Below are 22,542 nucleotides of genomic sequence, written 5' to 3'. Positions count from 1 at the left end.
CAGCTATAGAGGGCAAAGGTCAAAAAGCACAAACCGCTTCTTGTTCACTGTGGAATCATGCCATTCTGAGTAGTTAGCAATGCGCAATATCACAAGATTGACATGATTAGGTGAATAAAATGTCAAAACATCCTCTGTAGAAGAGAACGTCTCTCCCTAGACGTGCGTGCTGCTGGTTAGTAGGTCAAAAATAAGAGATGCAGGATCAGCAGCTACTGTGAACAATTTGCCCTCAGCTGGAACTGACACATAAACTGGTAAACCTTCAGTTCATCCTCCATCCCATGCAGAGACACAGGGACACAGCCTCCGTAGCAGCGAATGAAAGGCAGATACAGCCGGAGCACAGAGATAATCAAGACCATAAACTCAAATAGTCAATTTCTAGTAGTCAGCTTATCCTTTCAAACATTGTTCATGTGCCAGGACTCGCATGTGTTTTTAGTAGTACGGATTGAAAAATGAACAACTGTGCTTGAATCTCTTACACCAGCACGTCCAACAGACTTCACTTACATGATTGACTGACCTTTATTTCAACCACGACCTACATGTTCACCGCAAAGCCCTGACCTGCTCTGGTAGCACACAATCTAAATGCGCATCGACACATTACAGCTGTCCCGTCTGCCCCGTAAAAGCAGAGCCCTCAGTCTGCTGGCTGCGTAAACACGCCAGTGTATATGCTGCTGTATATCGAGGCAAGAGATGGCCGCCTGCCACAGTAAACTCACTGACCCCCCCCCCCCCCCCCCCTTTTCTCTGTGAGCAACGCTGAGGCCAACTTTAGGATGCAAGCCAGTAGCAGCATAGCTGAGCTCAGCCCGGCCAACTGGAACGCAGTTGCTATGTAGATCGGCGGGACCTTTCGCTGTGAGTCAGATGACAGCGAGCCCCGTCCCCGCTGTCGCCCTGCTGGGGCATCTTCTGCCTTTGCTGCCATGCCAGGACCTTTTGTGGATCCATGTTTTAGTGCAAGAGACAGACTGGGCAGTAAACAACACACAGTCACTAGACACAACACAACACAAGCTGTTTTCCATCCACCATTCCATTGGAATTAAAGTGATTGTTAAGCCTGAGCTGGATACAACAGTTATCCTTTTTTCGAATATCCAATCTGGAAATACCAGAGGAATTAAAAGGTTTGTGCTCGACTTGCTGTTGTTTGCTGCTGAAAAGATTTGGTGACCATGTGAAACTGCTGCCATCTACAGGTCATCCTCTACAGGCAACAGTACCCGAAAACGTTAATAATTCCACAGTATAAATACTTTAGGTACCTTTAGATAATTCATTGACATTCCATTGCTCTTCGTATTTTCATCACACTTAAATTACATGTCCGTGTATTGCATCTTTGGTCTCAACACCGGTTTTCAACAAATTCATTCTGCAGTGTTAGATTTGTGTGAAAGAATTTTTATTGAAACAAAGATCAATTTCAGTCCCAGTCCCTTATGGTTTTCAAAAAGCGTGCTTTGGGGTTCAGCAACAACTCTTCTCCAAAGCCCTCTTTACTTATACAGCAGCATGTATATACTCAACAGAAAAAAACCTATACAACAGGTCATTTTGGCACACATACAGCAACACTTGTGCTGGCATTCTGTTACTTTCAAACGTTTGCGCTTACTCATCAAGTCCTGCACAATGGATTTTGACCATAATGTGACCAGATGTAATACAGTAATCACATGAGAACAGTAAAAAAAAAAATCGTGTGTGGAAAAAGTGTCTTTCTTGGTTGGTTAAATGTTGCAAGTGTTAATCCTGGCAAGAAAACATTCGCATCAGCTCCCGTCCAGCTTCAGCCTCCACCCTGCAGCACTGCTGTCCTTAGCCTCACACTGAGAATGTAGTGTTTGAATTAGGAGAAAGACTCTCCAGAGAACACAGATTTCTGAAAGGATAACAGGTAGTCGGGAATACTGAGGTGCCTTCGCCAACATTTGGTTTCGTCCCAGTAGCTAAGTACTTTGGTAAACATACTGGTCAGTCATGTCTAGTTGATTTAGTAAAAATTCATTTTGGACTAGGCCTTCGCTTGGTTTCTGACATCCTTGGATAAATTCTTTTCAAGTAAAGATACAAAGACTGCTCACTGTAATACATTCAGAAAGCATGCACTCGAATGGACAAGGAGGAGAGAGTCACTTAGACAAAACCCTCAGGTAACAGCAAGATCAGGAAAGAAGTGCAGTTTTTCATGTTCATATAAAACACAAGGGATGTGTTCACAGACTAAACCCACTTGTGGCAGCGCGTTTCTAATTTGTCGCTGAATGCGTTCAGTGAATCCGTCCCGATTGCACACGTCTCACTGAGAAGAGCAGGTGCAGGACATTTCTTAGGTCATTCTCCAAATATCTGACATCACTTTTGAAAAGGCAAAAAGTGGTTCGGTGGGCTCTCCTCAGAGTCTGTGCTCTCAGAAGATAATCACAGATGGCTTCATCTTAACAGTCGTCTTGAATATGTTACACCATGTGGGCCAATGAGCAGACAGAACTAAATAACTATATTTATACTTACAGTCTGTAGTCAACTACTAACTAAATTGCGACAAGAACGGTAACATTAAGAAATATCAGATCTGTGGGTCAATCTAATTTTCAATGTTCTAAAGAGAAAAAGAACATTAAATTCCATATCCAGGTCGTCTGCCTGCATCGTCTTCCAATTAGAGGATTTTCCACAGTGTGAGGAAGACTCAAGCTGGCAACAGACTCCTCAGGAAAGTCACATCGGTTCCTTTCTAAAAAAAAAAAACCTATTAAGTGGCTTAATACAGTTTTTATTTCAGCGAGAGACGTTGTTAAACCAAATCAAGAACACTGTTGTAACTATTGAACATTATGAGCTCATGATTGAGTAGTAGGAGACAGACTGAAAGTGTACAGCTGCAGCGGAAAGGTTCACATGCCCATGGACAACACATCTGAACACAGTTTTAAGGAAAAATAGCAAAGTGCACAAACGGATGTCTGACCGGGACACGTTGTTTGGATTTAATCAATCGTAATATCTGCATATCTTTATAAAGAGGGAAAACAAGCTCCAACAGACTGATATCAGATGGGCAAGGCAGCTTCTGAATCAAATGCTGGCTGAAATTCAAGATGTGACAGAAAATGAGAGAGACAGCTACTACTAGTACTGATGAAGAGGAGTGTAAAACAGACGTGTTCTCCCCCGGGTAAGTGTCAAAAATAAATATAATCCACAATCATCACAGCCATTTGCTTCAGTATACGTTAAACTGATATTTCATTTAATTATTTTAGTCAAAAACAAATTAGTTGCATTTGGTTTTCATCAAAGAGTCCCCCCTCATCCAGTTTCAAAACCAGGACCTCTGCCCAACCTCTGTGCACTACAAGTAGGGTGGGCTGTTGAGGGGAGGAAAAACAAAAACAAAGCCATGACGTTTTTCTCCTTTCTAGATGCATTGTAACTATACAGAAAGACACAGCCCCATCCTCCAAAAAAAAAAAAAAAAAATTATGTGTCCTGCTTTGTCCTCACTAGAGCCTTTAGCCTCAGCGTGGGGAATACTCCTTTCATGGTACTTTTCCATGAAAAAAATATTTTAGCACAAGCGTAAGTCAGTTTTCCTTTATCTGCATGGTTTCCAGAGATAATAGGGAAACGACATTTATTAATAACTACTTTTAAAGTTGCTGTTGATCATACTCAGCGATGAGCCTCTTTATATGTGCCAGTTTGTTGTGTAGATATTCACAGCGGTTCTTCTCTTGGCTATAGTTGGGATTAGTCTGCAAGGCAAAAGCATGGAGTCAGAGTCTGATGAGGGACTTGAGCACTTCATGCCACTGAAGTCAGTCAAAATACGGCCGCTTACCTTTTTGATTTTATGATACTCTTGAAGTATTTGGTTGTGGATTGTCTGTGATGGGAGACAGGACATTTTAGATGTACAGTGTGTTTTTTTAAACAAAAAGCAGATTTTTGTGTCCTTCACTGAGCTTACCTTGTACTTGTCTGTGCCTTGTTGGAGCTGTTTGAGCTCATTGTCAAGCACCGTGAACTGCCGAGTGATGCCCTCTATCCGAGCGTGCAGACCCCTGTACTCGCTGTACTCGGCGTTGAAATCGTTTTTATACCTCTGACGCTGCTCTGGAGAGCCGATCACTGTGTACTTCCTGGGTTGGGGGAGATAACGTAATTAACATGATGTCTTCAAGCAGTTCACTCCACTGTGTGCTGGCTGCGGCCTTTTTCCAACTTAAACTGATATGGTTTTGCTGAAATGTAAACAGTCAGCATGGAAAGTATGCAGAAAGAGATGAGCAGATGCTGTTTGCAATGTAGTCACAGCTGTATCTAAAGAAAACCTACAAGTGTCACGTTAAGATTTTTAGTTCAGGACAAAACAAAACGTCTTTCTCAGTTCTTACTCAGATTTGTGTTTTTATTCAGATTAGAGATCCCTGTGTGTGTTGAAATATGGCCGAGTCGTTATGCAGAAAAGTACTCTATAGACAAAGGGCTCTAAACCACTGCAACGTGTTAAAGAGACTGAGACTTGTTTTATACTCACAATAAATAGTCTGCCACCTCAAGCGATGACGAAGAAATACTGGTATCGTTGCACATTCCATTTACATCTGCAATAAAAGGTAGAAAATTGCATTATTCTAAACAGCTGCCATTTGCTGTAATATATTACCTGCTTTGATAACAAAAAGTCAAAAGGAAATAAAGAGTTTGGCTTCACAGTCTATTTGGGGTCAGTAAAGGCGTTGAAGCTGAACAGCAGGGGTCTCTGTTTAATCAGTGACTCACACTGGTTATGTGACTATCTGCTGCCCATGCACACGCCTGATACACACTGAATACAGCAAATAAGACGTTTTCAGCAGCATATAAATATTACGTTTGTGTTTTGCAGTCACCTGTGCTTTTTTGTGGAATACTGTTGCTTTTGAGGTTTCCTGGGCTCATTTCACAGGCTTTATTAGGCTCAGACACATGTGCCTCGTGGCTTTTCCTCGCTTTCTCTTTCTCCCTCGTCCTCTCTTTATCTTTACTTTTTTCCTTATCCTTATGCTTTTTTGACTTCTTCTTTGATTTGCTGTTGAAGGACGAGGGACTTTTGTCTTGAGCTCCCTCCACGACTGTGTGTCCAGGAGATGATGTGGTGATTCTCGGTGCGCTAAGTACTGTTGATCCTGACGACAGTGAAGGAGGCTGGCTGAGCCTCTCAGACACCGCTGTTTCTTGAGAGTCGCAGTCTCTCCCGTTGTGATTGGAGTCATTGCTCACATCCGACAGAGCTTCGAAAGGACGCGGGATGTCCAGCACGGGGAGCTGCTGGGAGTTGGACGTCACGCCGCTGTCCGTCACGGCAGCTGCCACTCCCGCCTGCGCGCCTCCCGCCTCGGCTCGTCCGTTGGATGAGCTGAACTTGCCATTTACTGGGGCTGTTGCAGCCTTGCTGGCAAGGTGTGATATCCTGGGTTTTTTGTTGGCCAAAGGGTCAATGAAATCAGACGCAGGTCGTTTCTGGTGGGGAAAAAGAAAATATTGGAGTAGGACAACCTAAAACAAAACTCACCTCTTGACCAAAACTGCATCTTCAGGACAGGCTGACCAAATATCAGTAGCTGTATCATTTAAACCTTCCAGTCTTACCTTGTTTACACACTAATTCATCTACACACAGCTTCACCCGCTGTGTTCTTTATCTTTATGACTGAGCCTAAAAAAAGCACCTTGTTACTGGTGGTTTGTTTGTGTACCGTGTTAAGCGACAAGAGGAAAAAGGAGGCATCTTAGGTGAGAGGAACCTGTCAAAATAACAGCAGCTTCTCTTTTCTTTAGCTAATGGAAGAGTAAACAATGAGTAAATGCAGAAGACTGAACTGACTTAAATAAAAAAAAAAGAAATGGCGACAGAAGTTAAAGTATTTTCTGCATTTGTTAAGAACAAATCAAGAGGACAACAGATATTCAAATGACCATATTACATGACTATTTTAGAAAACATACTCTGAGCAAAAACAAGAGAACAAGACAAAAAGGGAAAAAAACTCCCCGGGAAATACCAGAAACCACAAGAGAGCAGGGACAACCCATTCAGCAGGCAGAGTTTGGTCATGTCGGGGAAACTACATACCTAATATCAGCAGAAACGTAATGTGCTCAATTCTCCTAACATTTCCACTGGATCAACATAGAAGGTAAACTGACTCTGGTTAAAGATTAACCATGCAAAGTTTATTTACCACATCGAGTCTCTAAATCCAAAGCTAAACAGCTTTGCAGTGTTTATACATCTTTGAATTAAACCAGAACAAATCTGCACACTCTGGGTACTGTCTGCAGATTACTCCTCATCCCTAAGTGACCAGGTAGGAGGAGCAACAGGAAGCTCACCTGAGAAGGTGAGCTGCTCGGTAGCTCTTTGGGCGGGCTCTCCGGTGCAGGAGCAGAATCATTCTGGGCCTGACACTGTTTCCTAACGGAGTGAATACACACACGAAAAAAGGTTAATACAATTTTTGCAGAATTTAATTGTTACAAACCAGCCTGGTAGGAAAACACTTATCGGCCCATCTGTTGAGGTGACAGCATTATTTCCAACAGCACTAATCCGCCAAAGTTAGAGCAAACCCATCTGACCAGGTTATAAAGACAACCTCTCAAACGCTGAAGCAGTGAAATCGCTTTATTTGCTGGTAGAGTGTAAATAACTCTAGCAAAAAGCTGCGTAACTATGACAACTGGTTAAAGGAGGAGCTACTTCACACTTCACAACCTCACACAAAAAAACAAAAGACTCAATCATTAGGGTCATACCTGCTGTTATATAGAAAGAAACACTGAACAGCATTAAACCAGTCTGTGTATACATTTGTAAGAATTCCTAAAATTCATTATTGAAGCAGATTTTCAGTCTTGGTTCTAACTCAAGAAGTTAAGTTAAGGCATAACAACAAACATAATCCTTAAGTCTGAAATGTGTTAAAGCACCTTGCACACAGGGATGCTGCCCCAATAGATGCCCCCATTATCATGTAGGGGACATCTGGATACACCAAGTGTTGACAACACCCCACCCTGGTTCAAGCAGGGCACGTGTGTTTATGTCTGTGTTGGGGACAGATAGACAGGCAGGAGTAACAAGTGAGGGAGCAGGTCGACCGATGTGTCTGAACCTTGGACCTCTGCCACCTCACACAAGGATCAGCTTGTGCTGGAACACCGTTGGATCATGTGGTTCCAGTCATGTTGGTGTGCTGCTCTGGTGCGTGACTGACTGCATTAGCTCAGAACTCTGAAGAACCCGCGGAAGGGGAGGTAGTACGAGGTGGGAGGCTAAGATTGTTAGATACGTGATAAACCCACAGAGCTCAAAGTACAGTAAAAACACAAGCGCACACAAAGGTAGGCTACGGATGTGCAGACGTGCTGTTAACAAGACAAAAAGTTCACTGATCAAAGAAAGAATATCATGTACACAAATACAAACAACAGATAGTCTGCAGTTTGTGCTGTGCTGAACCATATGCAGGATGCTTCTTGTCATTAATTGTAGGAATTAACAAAATCTAAGTTACTGTTGAACAGCTTGTCACTGAGAACAGGAGCTATTCTTAAGCTCACTGCATAAACATAAAATGAGCACTGAGCACTGATCACTGGCTATAAATACAGCTAGCTGGGAGATCTTGCTTTTCCTTAATGTCCCAGATCATGAGAAACCAGATGGTCCCAATGGGAAGGCAGCCAGCGGCCCATGCCATCAACGAATACGTCACACATACAGTATGTTTTTGCTGGACACGTGCCATGGCCCTTACAGGGAAGATGAGGGGGCTTACAATAAAACATGTAAAGATGCTGCTGTGAAGAAGCCCAAGACCGATCAGAAAGTCAGGTGTATTACAGTGTCTCTGATCAGCCTGTTACATACTATACTGCAGAATAACATGATATGCACATGAGTTGTTTCTATGTTTGCATTATTTTACCTACAAAATGATGCTACTTTATATGGATGTCATTTAGGTAGAAAAATGTGTGTGTGTAAACATCTTGGATGTACCTAAACAGGATTCTCTTAAGAAGCTGCTGGTCTCCTTCTGTATAACCAGGCCAGTCCTTTTGAATTTCCTTATACAAAACGTCCTTCAGCATGAAGGTGTTGTCTTTCCCACTCAGGTTTGCCACCTAGGGAATGAAAAAGAGCCAGAGGTTATTTTAACACTGCTGCTGATCAACATCAATGTTAGGTTGACGTAATTGACATATTGTGATGAGAGTGTGTGTGTGTGTGTGCTAGTAACCTGCTGCAGATGGCTGTCCAGGGAGTCTTTATCCAGTGGCGAGAGTCCATCTTTCTGCAGCCTCAGGATCAGCTCAGGCTTCTTATAAGGCTTAAGGGCCAACAGGTGTGTGAGACGCTCTCGGATCGGCCTGTGCTGAGTCGTGGCTTTCTTTTGCGTACTGCTAGAGATGATGACAGGCCGCGATGTCCTCCGTAATGGGGCGATGTCTGAGAGGCCAGGTGCCGGTTTCCGGATCTGAACCTTCTTACCTGGAGTCACAGATGTGAATAAATAGATGAAAACAGTTGCTGTAGAATTGAAACTCTCAAGTCAAAATAATACACAATGAAGGTAGAGGGTTCCACTAAAACAACAGGCACTAGCAGGAATGGGCTTAAAGGACTTTTGGCAGGCAGCCAGCGTTGTCTTGCTTCTTCAAATCAGTAAGTATGAAGAACAAATTCATTCTGTCAGCCGTCTGTTAATGACTGGAGAGCTTGTAGATGACTAAGGAAAAGATTATTCCAAATCCACCTGTAATCACCTTCCATTTCAAGCATAAGCTATTATCACCTCATGAATGTGATTCAGATGAATCTTACAAATATAACATTCTTTGTTTTCATCGCTCACGTGGTCTAAACATTTCCTGAATTTCTGCTGAAAGCTAAATAGGCTTATACTGGATTTCTTGCTTTGCAGCCAACGCTGTTGTAGTTTTCTACTCCAAACTGTGTGTTTCATGCAGTTTGGGACAAAACTAAAAACTCTGGAAGTTGGTGTGTTATGCCTGGGAGGTTTTCGGCCTTGTTTCATTTAAATTACAATCACAGGCTAAGGGGAAAGCCAATTGGCGTAATGCATTATCTGTGTGACCACTTAAGAACCAACCACCACCAAGGAAAACTCCTAGTTAGGACTTAGGAATGGTGGCAGTGACACAGACCCTATACAACCTGAAAAAACAAGACGAATATCAAGTTACTTTAGTTGATGTTGGGCTACAAGCTTTCACTCTGTGACTGAAAACACACCCAACTGGATTTGGGTGTTTGTGTGTTGGGACCTTACCTACATATCTTCCCCCAGGCTTGATGACGATGGCACTCCTACTGCGCGTCTCCTCCTCAACCTGAGCCATGCTTTCCCTGGCCTTTTGGTACGAGTCGTCTGTGGCACATACGGTGATTTTGTCCTGGATCACACCCAAGCAGTCCAGCTGAATGCTCCCATCACTGCCAAAACAAAAAGGAGGAGGTGTTGAGAGGCACAGAGACTGAACACAAGCTTAAAATAAAAAACACAAAACAGCTTTAATATAACCAAGACAAGTTCAGTTTTAGCATCAACCTTAAATATATATTACCACTGAAATCAACTGTAGGTTCCTACAGCATAAATCACTACTGCATCAAATCGTTTTTTGTTAGAATACCCTCCAATTCGATGAGGACTTGGCAGAAATAAGATGCTGTTGTGTAATTTAGGTTTTAGTTTGGAGCTCAAGGTGGATTAGGATACAGCCAGAGATGAGGATGAACTCCACTTGACCCAGTTGTTAAAAATATTTTCACAGTAAAGGGGTCAGTAGAAGAGACTCTTGCTCATCGTTTTGCTTCCTTCCTTTCTGCTCAATGCAGACATCTGCTCCTATTTATCGTGTTTAGTCAGCACTTTTTCATGTTAGGCTATACAGAATTTGTGAACCACGGTTAATAGGCTTGAGACATGTAAAGGCAGGGCCCAACGTCATATGATGATCTTGTGTGGTTGCAGCTGCTACAAAACAAAGAGCAGCTGCAGAAGAATCACATGTTAAAATGAAAATGCATTTGACCTCAGAAGATTATCCAAACAACTTTCACACATTACTGTGATTTTATGTTGCTAGATTTTTTTGCCTGCTCCATAAATGAGTGAGTGAGATTCAGTGTTTGCTTGTACCTGGTGATGTACTGCTGGATGCAGTCAAAGCTGCCCTGCGGGTTATCTCTGCCCACATTTGACAGGTAGAAAGTAAATGTTTGCAGTTCACTGGAATTTTCTGACCGTGGTATGGAAATTTTCTGTAGAAGACAGAAAAACAAAACACACACACAGAAATTAAAACAAGTAAACACTGTTTAGACATCCCTGCTCTGAACCCACACTGCTGCTGAACCTTTGCTGCACAGTAATTTGGATAATTGCATTTTAGATTTTCGAAGGTGATCTTAAATGTGTATTTTCCTCCATTTATTCTACTCCTGTTTACTGTAATTTGGTTCCCAGCAAACCACAAATGACTAACTGTGCTCCACACCCTGTTTTTACATTGAAACTATTTTTTACTGCCTGATGAATTTGGTACTATAAACAAACGTCAGCTCTGTACACCTTCAAATGCTGTGAATATGCTGGGGGCATTTTCTTGCTGGCACCAAACTCAAACTCTCACAAGAAAGCTGAAATATTTTTGATCTGTGTTTTCGTGTGTGTTTGGAGCCACTGCAGTACAAGAAACAGGCTTATAATAACAACCTATAATTGGAATATGAACTTGGGATGGAATCAATTTAAAATCCAATATCTAAGCCACAGTCAGGGTTGAGGGTTGAGTTTCCAGGAGGTTCTGGCAGGCTGACCTGGACTCAGTCATTTAAAAGAGCATGAACACAAAGGGGTCATATTTGGGGGACATGTCAGAGAGCAGGGGTTCTTTATCAGTGCAGTGACTGACATGTTCAGCTTTGGCACATGCATGTCTGCAGGTGACCAACTACAAATAACGTCCGCCATCTGCTTTTCGAGACCTGAACACCATTGTCTATAATTACCAATTACAGTATCAGACAAATGAACCATTACATTTAAAAATACACGGCTGCATCACATTTCGGTTTTATTACCTGTGTTGTCACAATTACTGATGCTCAGTGCAAACTGGATACTATAGTACCGGTAAGAAGACACTCATCACAGGTTGGTGTTTCTCATCACAACAAGACCCATAAACATGGGTTTTTACTTTTACTGCTGTCTTGGCCAACAGGCATATCACCTATACAGAGTGTGTCCCAAACAAGCTCCTACTGCCCCTACTAGCAACAGGGAAATGATGAAGAGCCCACAACAATGCTGTCAACACGTTCGCAGCTCTGCTATAAAAACTGCTTCAGCAACAGCTCGTTCTGTTTGTAAACTTGTGCTTTAACACTGAAGTGACCGATTTAAAATGTACGACAGGACCAGTCCTAAACTTGAACATGCTCATATCATGTCTGGGTGAAATCACAGGGGGAGAGAGGAAGTAGGCTGACTGCGTAAATCCAGAGATGATTAAGAAGCAGAGGAGCCGACTGGAAGGCACAGGAGTGACTCAGTAGATTAATTGACTCACTATGCAGAGGATTAAAGAGTGAGAAAACACGGCTCCTCCACACCAAATGGCTCCAGCTTCAGTTAGTGTTGAAACCATGTGTATACATCCACTTAGTCATCCATGGATGAGAACAACTCTAAAGAAAATGGCCAATCGATGATGAAAGCAGACACTCCCCGTTTGTCATCTCCAGTTCACCTTCATTTGGGACTGGCCTAGACAAGTCTGCTTTTGTGAAGTCTGAGTGAATGTTGTCACAAACACCCACTGAACATTTGACGGAATATATTTAGGAGGACAACATTTTAGAATCAATTCAAATCACCATAATAACAGACATAGACTGTTATTAAGACTTGTTGTGTTTTAATATACATATCAATATGATGCTAACTTTAATCTATGATGAGAGACATGCTGAAAACACTAAAGCTTAAAGCATCTACGCTTCCATATAGTAACGCCAAGCAACTGCCTGATTCCTAAAACAACAGAAACCATATTATTTGAACTTTGTAACTTGAAGCCAATAGCGACAGATGTTCTTTCCTTCTAAAAATAACTAGAAAGCCTAGATTAAATTTTGGTTAATCCTTCCATGTAATGAAGCTTTGGAGGTTCACCAGAGCAATGGAAACAGTGCACAAGGACATATTGAAAGGAGCATGCAGATATTACATAAACACTACAGGACATGGACTGACAGTGTAATTATACTTTAAGGTACATGATATAGCACACCATTCATAACACCTGCATAATATTGTGTAGGCCCAGCTATAATGCCTAAACAGCTCTGACCTGTCAAGCCACAGACCGTCCTCTGGCAGCCATGGAGGACAGCAGCCTATCCTTTAGTTATGTCAGCTCTAAGCTGCGGCCTCCACGGATGCGTCTACCATAACGTTGAATGTAATCTCCTCCAAGGAAATCGATACACCCCGTAGCACCTGTCAAATGCGCTCATATTAAAACGTTCAACCAACTTGTGCTACAGCAGCTCGCTTGTGGCGTCAGGCCACATAAGCCGCCCTTTGCTCCCATGTGCATCAGTGGGCCTTGGACCGTGGCCCTGTTCCTCATTCACCGTCCGTCTTTGCTGACCTTCTGTTCAGGTGACCCCGACATAACGATCAGAACATTTTCTTTGAGACAATTGTCAACAAAGTGTGCAGCGTATCTTTCTAGGCTGCTGGACCTTTTCCAGTGCCTCTTGACATCAGACACGTCTGACCCATTTAGGCTTTTTTGAACATATTGTGACGGCAAAACTTTTTTCCTTGTAGGAGATTGCGCACAAAGAACATGGGTATGAGATACAAGAGCATAGGAAAACTGTGCATGTACTGTATGACCATGTGAAAACAGAGATGACTATTGTAAACCACCTGCTTAAATGTTACACAGTTGTTGCTGGCAGTAAAACCTTTTACTGTGCTTTGAACTAACCAGGTCTTCAGAAGAACAAAACTGAAAACAAGGGGAGGCCAAACTGAACCTCTCTCACAAAAAGACCTCTGTCAATTTATCACACTCATATAGGGGCTGAACTAGAGATCAAGTGCAAGATACCCCACAAAGTCTGCGGCTAATGTTGGGTCACATACGCTTCAAGGATACAAATCAAGAACACAAACCAATTGAGAGAGAGGGATGGGGTGGGTGTAGGCGAGATCAAAGGAACAAAGTAGGCTATAGAACATTTACATGCAATGGCTGCCACAGGCCAGTTGTGCAGTGTTAATGAGGGAAAGCATTGTGTGCAAGATCGTCACCATACAAAGTGCAGTGATATCACTAGCTAAAATTAAATGTACAGGAGAAAAAAAGAGCAGAGGCTGATGAGTTTGTCGCCTTCAGAGATTTCTTCATATATACACAAATTAATTTTCTTTGGTCACTCATCCGAAAACAAAGTCTGTAAGGATCTGTATTTTTTGATGAATGAATACAGTATCTCAATGCGACAGCCAGACCATCTGCTCGGTAATTTAGCCACTTTTCACACTTCTGACTAGCATGGTGAGATTTTCTCCAGTGAGTACACTGCATCAGGAAAATACCTTACTTGTTGAAACAGCCTGAATAAAAAAAATAAGAATAAAATCACACATCTGGTCAACCATCTGGATTGTGCATGTGGGACTAGGACTAGCTTTGCCTTTTGAGCGCCTGGGAGTGTTGACGAGTGGTGAGTCAAAATCAATAATACTTTTACATTTCTTTTAATAAATCTCTGCAGTATTTTTTGATTTATCAGTGCTAACATATGTTTTATAAATTGCCTCTGAGTGCCCTGCAAACTGTAAAGAGGCAGTGATTTCCCTAACGAACACCTCATGGTGTGCTATGCACCATGTCTATGTAGTATTGGGAGGTTTATTGTCTTCACATGGAGAAAAAGTTCATGTAGGAGACACTGAAGCCCATGTTGGAGTTTTGTCAGCATGCCTAAACACCTGCAGCTTTCAATATTTTGTTGCACGCTTTGTCCAACTATTCAGTTGTTGCACAGTATTTTATGAAGGCTTCAGTGAGACAGAAAAATTAAGCTTAAATGTCATTTAACAAAGACGTTTTCTATCAAAGCTCACACAGCTGCACTCAGAATTCTTCTGCCCCTTTTGCAAATTAGCTTTGTTGTACAAAGCTTCAAATAAATAAAAATAATATTTAAATGACACCCACACAATAATTTCCTGAGGATTATTAACCCATTCCTCATGGACAATGGCAGCCAGTCCACCAATATGCTTGGGTTTCTTTACTGCAACCACCTTCTTCAAATCCCATGAGGATTGCTTTTAATCAAAAGCTTGATTAGCGGCACCAGGTGTACTTGAGACACCGTCAGATTTTCAGACGTGTGCTCCTTTGAAAGATCCTGTTCAGGCAGGTTGTATAGTTTTGAGCTGCTAGACATTCATGACTTTTGAGGATTTACTTGAAACATTAATTGTGTGAGCTGTACATCCAACTTCATCTGTTATTTAAAACCAGTTGATGGTTTGTAACATTCAGCCTATACGCCATTCCATGTGATTCAGGCTACAGACACCTGTATGTTGAAATATATTTCAGCAACAAACTGTTGTGTTTCAGCATCACTGAAGGTGTAAAGATGATAAACCTACATAGTGTCAGCATCAGCACTGCATTATTTTCATTTTTCAAATTACTCTTAAACTGTACAGATTGCTGTGGGTGATAAAAGGCAAAGAAGGAAAATATTCTTACCCCTTGGTTTCCATTAAATCTGATCAATGGCGACGAGGACAGGACCTATAGAAGACAAACACCAGCATTTATTAACAATTTTCACAGTAAACACATTTCAAAAATAAATGCAGGTAAGACCGTGGAGGGCATTTGGGTGATGAAGTGCTTATGGGACCGCTTTAAAGAATTTAATAAAGACAAAAACCAATGCAGAGGTAGAAACGATTGCCTGGAGGGGTTAGATTTGGCTTTTAAAAAGGTATGGGTCAAGTGCTACAATATGAATTAGTGGATAAAATCCTCAGTAATTCATTAAATGAGTCTACCACCCATTCCCACCACCAGGTACTTTGACCAAGTACTGAACAGGACAGAATAGAACATGTCAAGAAAAGACTTTATTTTTAGATTTTATTTTAAACGCCTTTGATTCAAAGTGAAGAATATAAGATATTTATTCTTTAAGAATAGAAAAAGAAACCAAGAAATGACTTTCTCCCATTTTAGTACTCTGTATATTTATACAGCCCCTGTCTAAATCAAGAAACAGAAGGTTACACACCTTCTGAAAATGTATTATTAGTGCATAATGTGAACAAAGCAACCAAGTACTCAAATCATTCACAAACGATGTGGTTACGGTGATACAAGGGCATCATCGGTTAATTTTCAGAGAGCCAATAGTCAGGAGGCTTCATTTTCCCTCCTGACTGAGGCAGAGACGCAGGCTGTGTAGTGTGTTTGATGTCCTGTCAGTCAATGATCAGTTGCCTTTAAATGTTGCTGCAGTTGTACAGCAAGCAGTTCAGGATGGATGAACCCAGACAGCATGCAAGTTAAACAATTGGTTTATTAAAATACGTTTAAATACGAAAAGCAATGATCCAAAGGAAAAGGAGAACTACTAAACCCTTCCCTCTTTGTTTAAAATAACCAACCCTAGTACTGAAACAACTGAGAGCAACCACTGTATCATTGGATTCCTTCTAAACAGCACATCTAGCTTTAGTTTCACAACATCACTAGGAGAAAATTTAAAAAAGCAACATTTTCACTGCCCTGAAAATAAAACATTTTACAGAAAGACAAGTGAAACGACAGGATTCTTGAACAACAAAGTTCAAGTCGTTGCAAGTTGAGGTAAGTAGAATAAAGTGAATGACTACGAGCGGCCCGCTTCTGCCTAACGCACAACAACAGATGAAGGATTGAGCCTAAAAAGTTCACTTTCATAACAACAAACAGTCTGAACCCCACATGACCTCAAATAGTGTTTGACGCAGCACGTTCAGTGTATTAGGCAACTATTAATCACCAAACTGGTGACTGCTGACAAATAAACCCAGAGCACGCAGTGGGTCCCATTACATGGATCTCAAATGGAGACTTCTGTCTGAACCAGTTCATTTGTACAGAACTCACTTCAGTCCTTCCATTAGTATATTTTTATAGACCTTTTGTTGGTCGAGTGGCAAAGAAATGTGTTTACAGAGCAGCAAACTTCTTGCAATACTGAAACCAAAAACGAACACTGACAACATGATCGTAGGAAACCAGTTTACCCAGGTAACAGGTTTGCAAACTTATGAAACCTGATTACTGGAAACCAGCATGCACATGTGGCAGATGAGCAATACAATTTCTACTGCATGCGTCACAGAAAAAAAAAAAAAAAACACTGAACACTTCTTCAGGCCAAATAGATCTCACTAATCTTAAAAATCAGATAAAAGAAGAACCGTTTCAACAACAGCAACAGTTTCAATTTGTCTTGAGCTTTGATCACTCTGAGTCTAAGAACACCCTGCTCCCTGGTCTTCCCCTGCAATGTTTAAACACAACACCAGTTTTAACACTCTCACCATGCGCCCTCCCCCATCCCACCGCTGCTAACATAGTGCTACACTCAGCCTGTTCATTTCAATGGGCTGCTGACATGTCACTATTCTCTGGGACCTGAGCCCAGAATGTTCCACAGAGTTAACCTTAGGGACAGAGTATGGCTGCTGACCGCGGATCGATGGCAGGGCTGGAGGCTCTCACCCACACACACTACACAACGATGAGCCACTTGACATAGTACGTGATAAACCTTAAACCATCACAATGCAAAGCTTTTTAGCTACACAAACAAGCATCTTAATACTTCACTATAAAAGCTTGGCAAATCCAAAAAATCCAAATTTAAAAGCTTAAAGCTCTCAAATGAAGTACTACAACTTGTAAACTACAAACTAGATCTTGATTCCATCCTCACACAGACGTCCACTTTTACCATGTCTTAAGGAGTAGAGGCAAACAGCAAAAGCCATTCCTGTGGCACCCTGATTGTCAGTTTGGTTACATAACCATTAAGCGTTCCACCTGTCTAGGATTTCACAGAGTTGCACACAGCACTTTTTATCGTGCACTGCAACGAAGAAACACAATGTGTGGCGGCTCAGTCTGTCCCCTTGTGTGGAGCGTGGTGCAATTCCAGCAGCTGTGACTGAAGCGTATCAGAAGCAGTAACACAATGTATGAATTCTCTCTTTAAAAAGGTGATATCTGCAGAGTTGCATATGCCTGATCCAACGCCGGCTGCACGTCTCTTCCGTTTACACTACTTCTTAGTTGTAACAGGAGCATCAGCACACAGTACTACAGTTCCATCTGCAAACAGAAACATATCCCACTAGATCACCTTTAAGCTTCAACTGCCAGCCTACAAAGCAGTCATATGGAGCGCTGTGTGTCTATAGAACACGTCACCCGGTCGAGCTTCTTCACACTTCTGCTTAACAACACCAGCGCATACGTGCCAAAGCACAGGTCATGTTCTACCCTGTCCAAGCTGTCTGCAACACTAGACCAACGCTCTGTCACTTCCAAGCCTCTCTATCAAAATATGACCCACCAAAGAAATTTAAAAAAAGGCAAAAAAAAAACAGTACAAACGGTAAGTCATCAGTGAGGTATCATGCTCAGAACAGAGCCGTTTACAAGTAACCGGACCGGAGCATCACCTTTATTCCCAATTTAGTAAACAAGACGCCTTTTGGTTTCCAGCGAAAGTACATTAAAATTGCCTCCTGGAAATGTGAGGGCCTGGAAAAAAAAAAAAAAAGAGATGTGAAAGTGTAGACTCAGCGGGGCTTTCGTAGAGACTTGCTACATGTATGTGGCCGGGTTACAGTGTAGGATTTAATGTTTCTGTATATATTGTATAAGCACATTTGACAAGTCAAATAATAAGTATTAGTTGCTCTGATAAAATCTGTCACAAAAAACAAGCTTCTACATTTGCTACCCTACATTAAAAACATTGCATGTGTTGCATTATGTATGATATCTTATACTTGATACAATAATCTGTTAGCCTATTTTACCACGGCTATTGACAGGTTGTACTGTATTTGAGAACTACTTCCTTTTTAGTCTAGAACAGCGAGCGCCGACACCTGTTCATCCTGCAGCATGCGCCGGTTTGAACAAACACTGCTGACGTGGACACTGTTTTTATTTCAAATATTCATTTTCACAAATCAAATATATAATGGTTCACTGCCTCTGCAGCATGCTCAACATCAGGCTTTCATGTATTGTCTTGATACCTTGAACATTACTGAAACTAAACTTAGGTGTTCACAAATATTACCCGTATCCAAATGACAAAAAACAGGATGTGCATAAAAGTGTTTTTCAAGTTACAGTGTGCGATTTCATACAAAGAGCAACCCGTGACTTTACACCGACTGGTGTCTTGGGCAAGAGCAGCGAGACTGCAGTGACTGGTGACATCAGGATGACATGCACACAGGACAGAGGGACACCATGACATTTGGAGTCATATTTGGTTTTGGTCATCTCTTGCAGTCGTGATCCTCTGAAACATTCCTGAATAACTATAGCACTGGCACCAGCACAAGCTGACCAACGTCAGGCAACTGAATCCCTGCCCAGTGTCCGTTTCCTGCCATACCATTTCCTTAGCGGTCAGAAACATCACGAACATGCGCAAAATAATTCAGCCATGACAAAGTTTAACAACCAAACCTATTCATTTTACTCCGTAATTCCTTGCTCTGGCAGTCATCCCATAATTGGACATGTTACATGATGGCATGTTGTAATGTACAACTACCAGCTATTGTGTCTGTCAGCAAAGCTCAACCTGACATCGTCTTAGAAAAAATACCTGGATTAAAAACTGCATTACGAGATGTGAAACAGATGAGAGTCACCAGCGTGATGCATGTCCCCAAGAATGTAAACCTGTCGCTCCCTGCTTATAATCACACGTCCATTACCTCACTAAAGGACAACAGATGTGACTAGTGCCAGCGATAGATTCTATTCAAATACAACTACTCATCGCTGACCAGTGTAATACTGCTCTATCATTTATTCAAATGTGTTCTAGATAATTTAACAGAGTATTCATTTATCTATTATCTTTAATACATTCATCTTGACACTCATTTCCTGCTTATGTCACAGATGATAAAAAAGGAAAGTGTCTCTGGTCTGTCAGTCCCACAGCAGGAGCTCCAGTTCACTCTGTCCTCACACATATTAACAGGCGGACGCGCCGATGGTCATGGTTTAAACAGGAAGCAACTAAAAAACTCAATCGTACAGAAGACGGTGCAGCATAATGGGTCAACAAACGTCCTGGAGCTGTTTGCTGCTTCCATTTATCAAACCTCCTGTGACAGAATAGTAACCTGAAACTGCCTAAATTTGAAATCTATTGACTGAGAGTTGTAATATTTTGCACAACAAACAAAACATGGATAATAAACATTACACACAGTGTGTTTACGTGCATTCTTGACCACATTAAAACTTTCCTATTAGGAGGCACAAGCAATTCTGTAGCGCTCCGGTTACATGTATAAAAACAGAGGCTCAAGTTCCATGGAAGATAATCAAATACACTCAGTCTGGACTGGTGTCACAACTGATAAAGTCGTCACTTCATAACCTATCATGCAAACAGAAAAATACCAAAAACAACAGGCAAGGAACATCCGACTACACCGTGAGATGTCTCCTTTCAATCTGTTTTGGAAGGTTTGTATTTGCATGTTTTGCTAGTTTTAAGTTGTTACCATTAAATTTCAATACACTGCCCTTGAATACACATGCCAACCTGGAGTCTTGGTGATAGTATGCACTAGTAATGGACAGTAGCCATGCAGCGCACACGCATGACGCCACGCCATGACCGTGTCAGATTGGTTGTTTAACTTTTCATCACCAGTCATTGTGTAAGCACAAAACAAAAGCTGAGAACAATCATAACAGTGCTTGTTTGCCCATGCACGTGTCTGAGACAAAGAAAATATACTGCATGCATGTTGGCATATCGCTACGAAATGAACCAACCCTGACTTCCAACTCAGTGAACCCCCCCACTACACCATGACCCACAGAGACAGCCTCACCCACATAAGCCACAGTGCTGTTTTGAACACTGGGGCCACATATAACTTTCCCAAAAACATGTGCACCATGTGCATCGGACTGTCTGACACTCACAACAAACCTTGCACAAACAGGACTGTGATGGTCACAAAATGGCTTAGAGCTTACCAGACTACGACTAAGAGTTTTTCACTCAGTCAACAATGAAAATGTGATAAGGAAGAATACGCTGTGCAACACACAGACCACCTGAGTCTGCGAAACCGTACAGGACATACTTGCTAAACAGTAATAGAACTGCCTGAAAATAAGTATCTAAGATGGCAGCAACGTGCCAATTAACTCGGTGCCAATTAACTCTGCAGACCCCAAGACAGATGTTAGTCTCCTTAAAACAACACAACAAAACACAATCCATGTGAGCACTTATCGAAACAACCCAATCGTATCTGACATTAGTTTTGAAAAGTGTATGGACAGGGTTTGTAAATCTCACTACTTTGTCCATCGTACATGCTGAATATCCACTCTTGGTGAAGCAACATGTGATTGTTGGGGTACATTTTCCAAGTTTGGGTTAATAGTAAAACAGAAGGGTTTAGATCTCCAGCTGGTGAACAATAATGGACAAAAACTAGCTAAAAAACAAAGGCTGCAGCTATGGTTCACTTTAAAATGGAAAATACGAGCCTGTGTGACACTTTAATGGTGTGACACGTTCATTTATTAATCACGGAGCCAACAACTGGAGTTCTAGCATCAAACAGCCCGTCACGGCTCGGTCGTTCCGCCTGATCAGCTGCAGCGCTGCATGCGGGTGCCGAAGCTAAAGATAAGGCCCGTTCCTTGTGGCCTGCCAGCTTTTCCCTGTCAAATATTTATAGACGCTGAAACGTTAGATGGCCATCACCGGACTCCAAGCTCCCGACACAGGGAGCCGAGCGCCGATTCAACAGCTATTTCAGAGGTCCGACGCCGGATTTCGCCCAGCATTCAGGGGCCAGTACTGACACGAAAACGTGTTAAATCTGTTTAATGGCTTTGACGCAATTCCAGGGCTGTAAAGTGAACACGAGCCGTTGGTGGTGAGGGGGCTGGGAGCGGAGATGGCCATATTTCTGAGTGCTGGGTACTTTTCCCAAATCATTCACCGCGTTGTCATGAGACACTGAACCCAGAGGAGGCTTTCCGTTAAAATGACTCCCCCCGGTTCAATCAGCCAACGCCGGGTATCGCCTCAAGGTGCGGGCGGCCGTCGGCCTGCGACGCCAGGAAGCTTGTGACAGCGTAAACTTTCTGGAAACATCTGCACACACGCCAGAAGTTGCCCCGTGTTCTCGGGCAACGTTTCTCTGCGCTATAACACACATCCGCGTCGGGCTCGTTGTCAACGCCGCCAACTTAAAGCCGCTCCGCCAACTAACGCGCCACCCTTTTACAGCCGAACAACTACTGGGGCTCAATAAGCAGAAGCGCCGAGCCGTCGATGGGGAGCGCGTCGGGGTGTAGCTTTAAACAGCTAGCGCACGTTCGCCAGCAGGCGCCCCGGTCGCCGCGCGGCTAGTGGTCGCTAAAGTGGGTAGCGGCGGCCACCCAGCCCGACGAGCCGCGTCCGGGCGGCGTGAGGCCACCCCCCGGCCGGCCCCGGCCGGCGGCGGCGGCGGCGGCCGGAGCGGCGCCTGACCTCACTCCTGCCTGTCACCGCCGCCCGGACGCGTCTCCGCCGCGAGCCCGTAACGTCACGACACCGCCGTGGGCCATTTACCTTGCTGCTCTGGTAGCCTTCGAACGCCTTCAGCGCGCTGTCAGTGAGTTTGACGTGGAACACGGAGACATTGCTGCCGTTGCTCACTCTTCCACAGGACAGCCCGTAGCACTGCTCCTCCTTCAGCGCCGCCATCTTGCTACAGTTCCCACCACGCGCACGGACGCACTCTGTGGTGAACGGAGAACTACCGTTGCTTTTCAATGAATATTCAATGAGCGGTCACGGATGAAGTCACCGAGCAGCGGAGCCCTATATAGTCACGTTTAACAACCACTAAAGAAAACAACTACCGAGTGGACAGCGTATGCTAATATTATATCAACAAACATATTTACTGAGCTGTCAGTGGCATGATAAATAAACACATGCAAATAAATGCAAAACAGACAAATGATTCATATGTAGAATATTAGTGATAATAATACATGTTAGGTCTTAATGGGTAGCAGGACATTTAGGAACATCAGTAATGCGTAGGAAGTGGGAAA

At 42.7% G+C, this 22,542-nt stretch overlaps 1 protein-coding gene across 1 annotated transcript; it reads right to left on the bottom strand.

Annotated features, from left to right (window-relative positions):
* Positions 1-1,401: 1,401 nt before the first annotated feature.
* Positions 1,402-22,280, bottom strand: ell (elongation factor RNA polymerase II). Its single transcript, XM_029146865.3, has 12 exons — positions 22,052-22,280; positions 14,896-14,940; positions 10,242-10,363; positions 9,369-9,532; positions 8,316-8,566; positions 8,075-8,199; positions 6,403-6,484; positions 4,920-5,529; positions 4,565-4,631; positions 3,995-4,166; positions 3,866-3,910; positions 1,402-3,779 (listed from the first exon to the last, which is right to left on the bottom strand). Exons 1-12 carry the CDS (start codon positions 22,184-22,186, stop codon positions 3,675-3,677), a joined length of 1,923 nt encoding a protein of 640 aa, XP_029002698.1. The 5' UTR covers positions 22,187-22,280; the 3' UTR covers positions 1,402-3,674.
* Positions 22,281-22,542: the final 262 nt, after the last annotated feature.

This window comes from Betta splendens, chromosome 4, assembly GCF_900634795.4.
Source record: "Betta splendens chromosome 4, fBetSpl5.4, whole genome shotgun sequence".
NCBI classification, from domain to species: Eukaryota; Metazoa; Chordata; class Actinopteri; order Anabantiformes; family Osphronemidae; genus Betta; species Betta splendens.
Note: the sequence above shows the minus strand (reverse complement) of the source record. Positions and strands in the feature narration are given on the sequence as shown.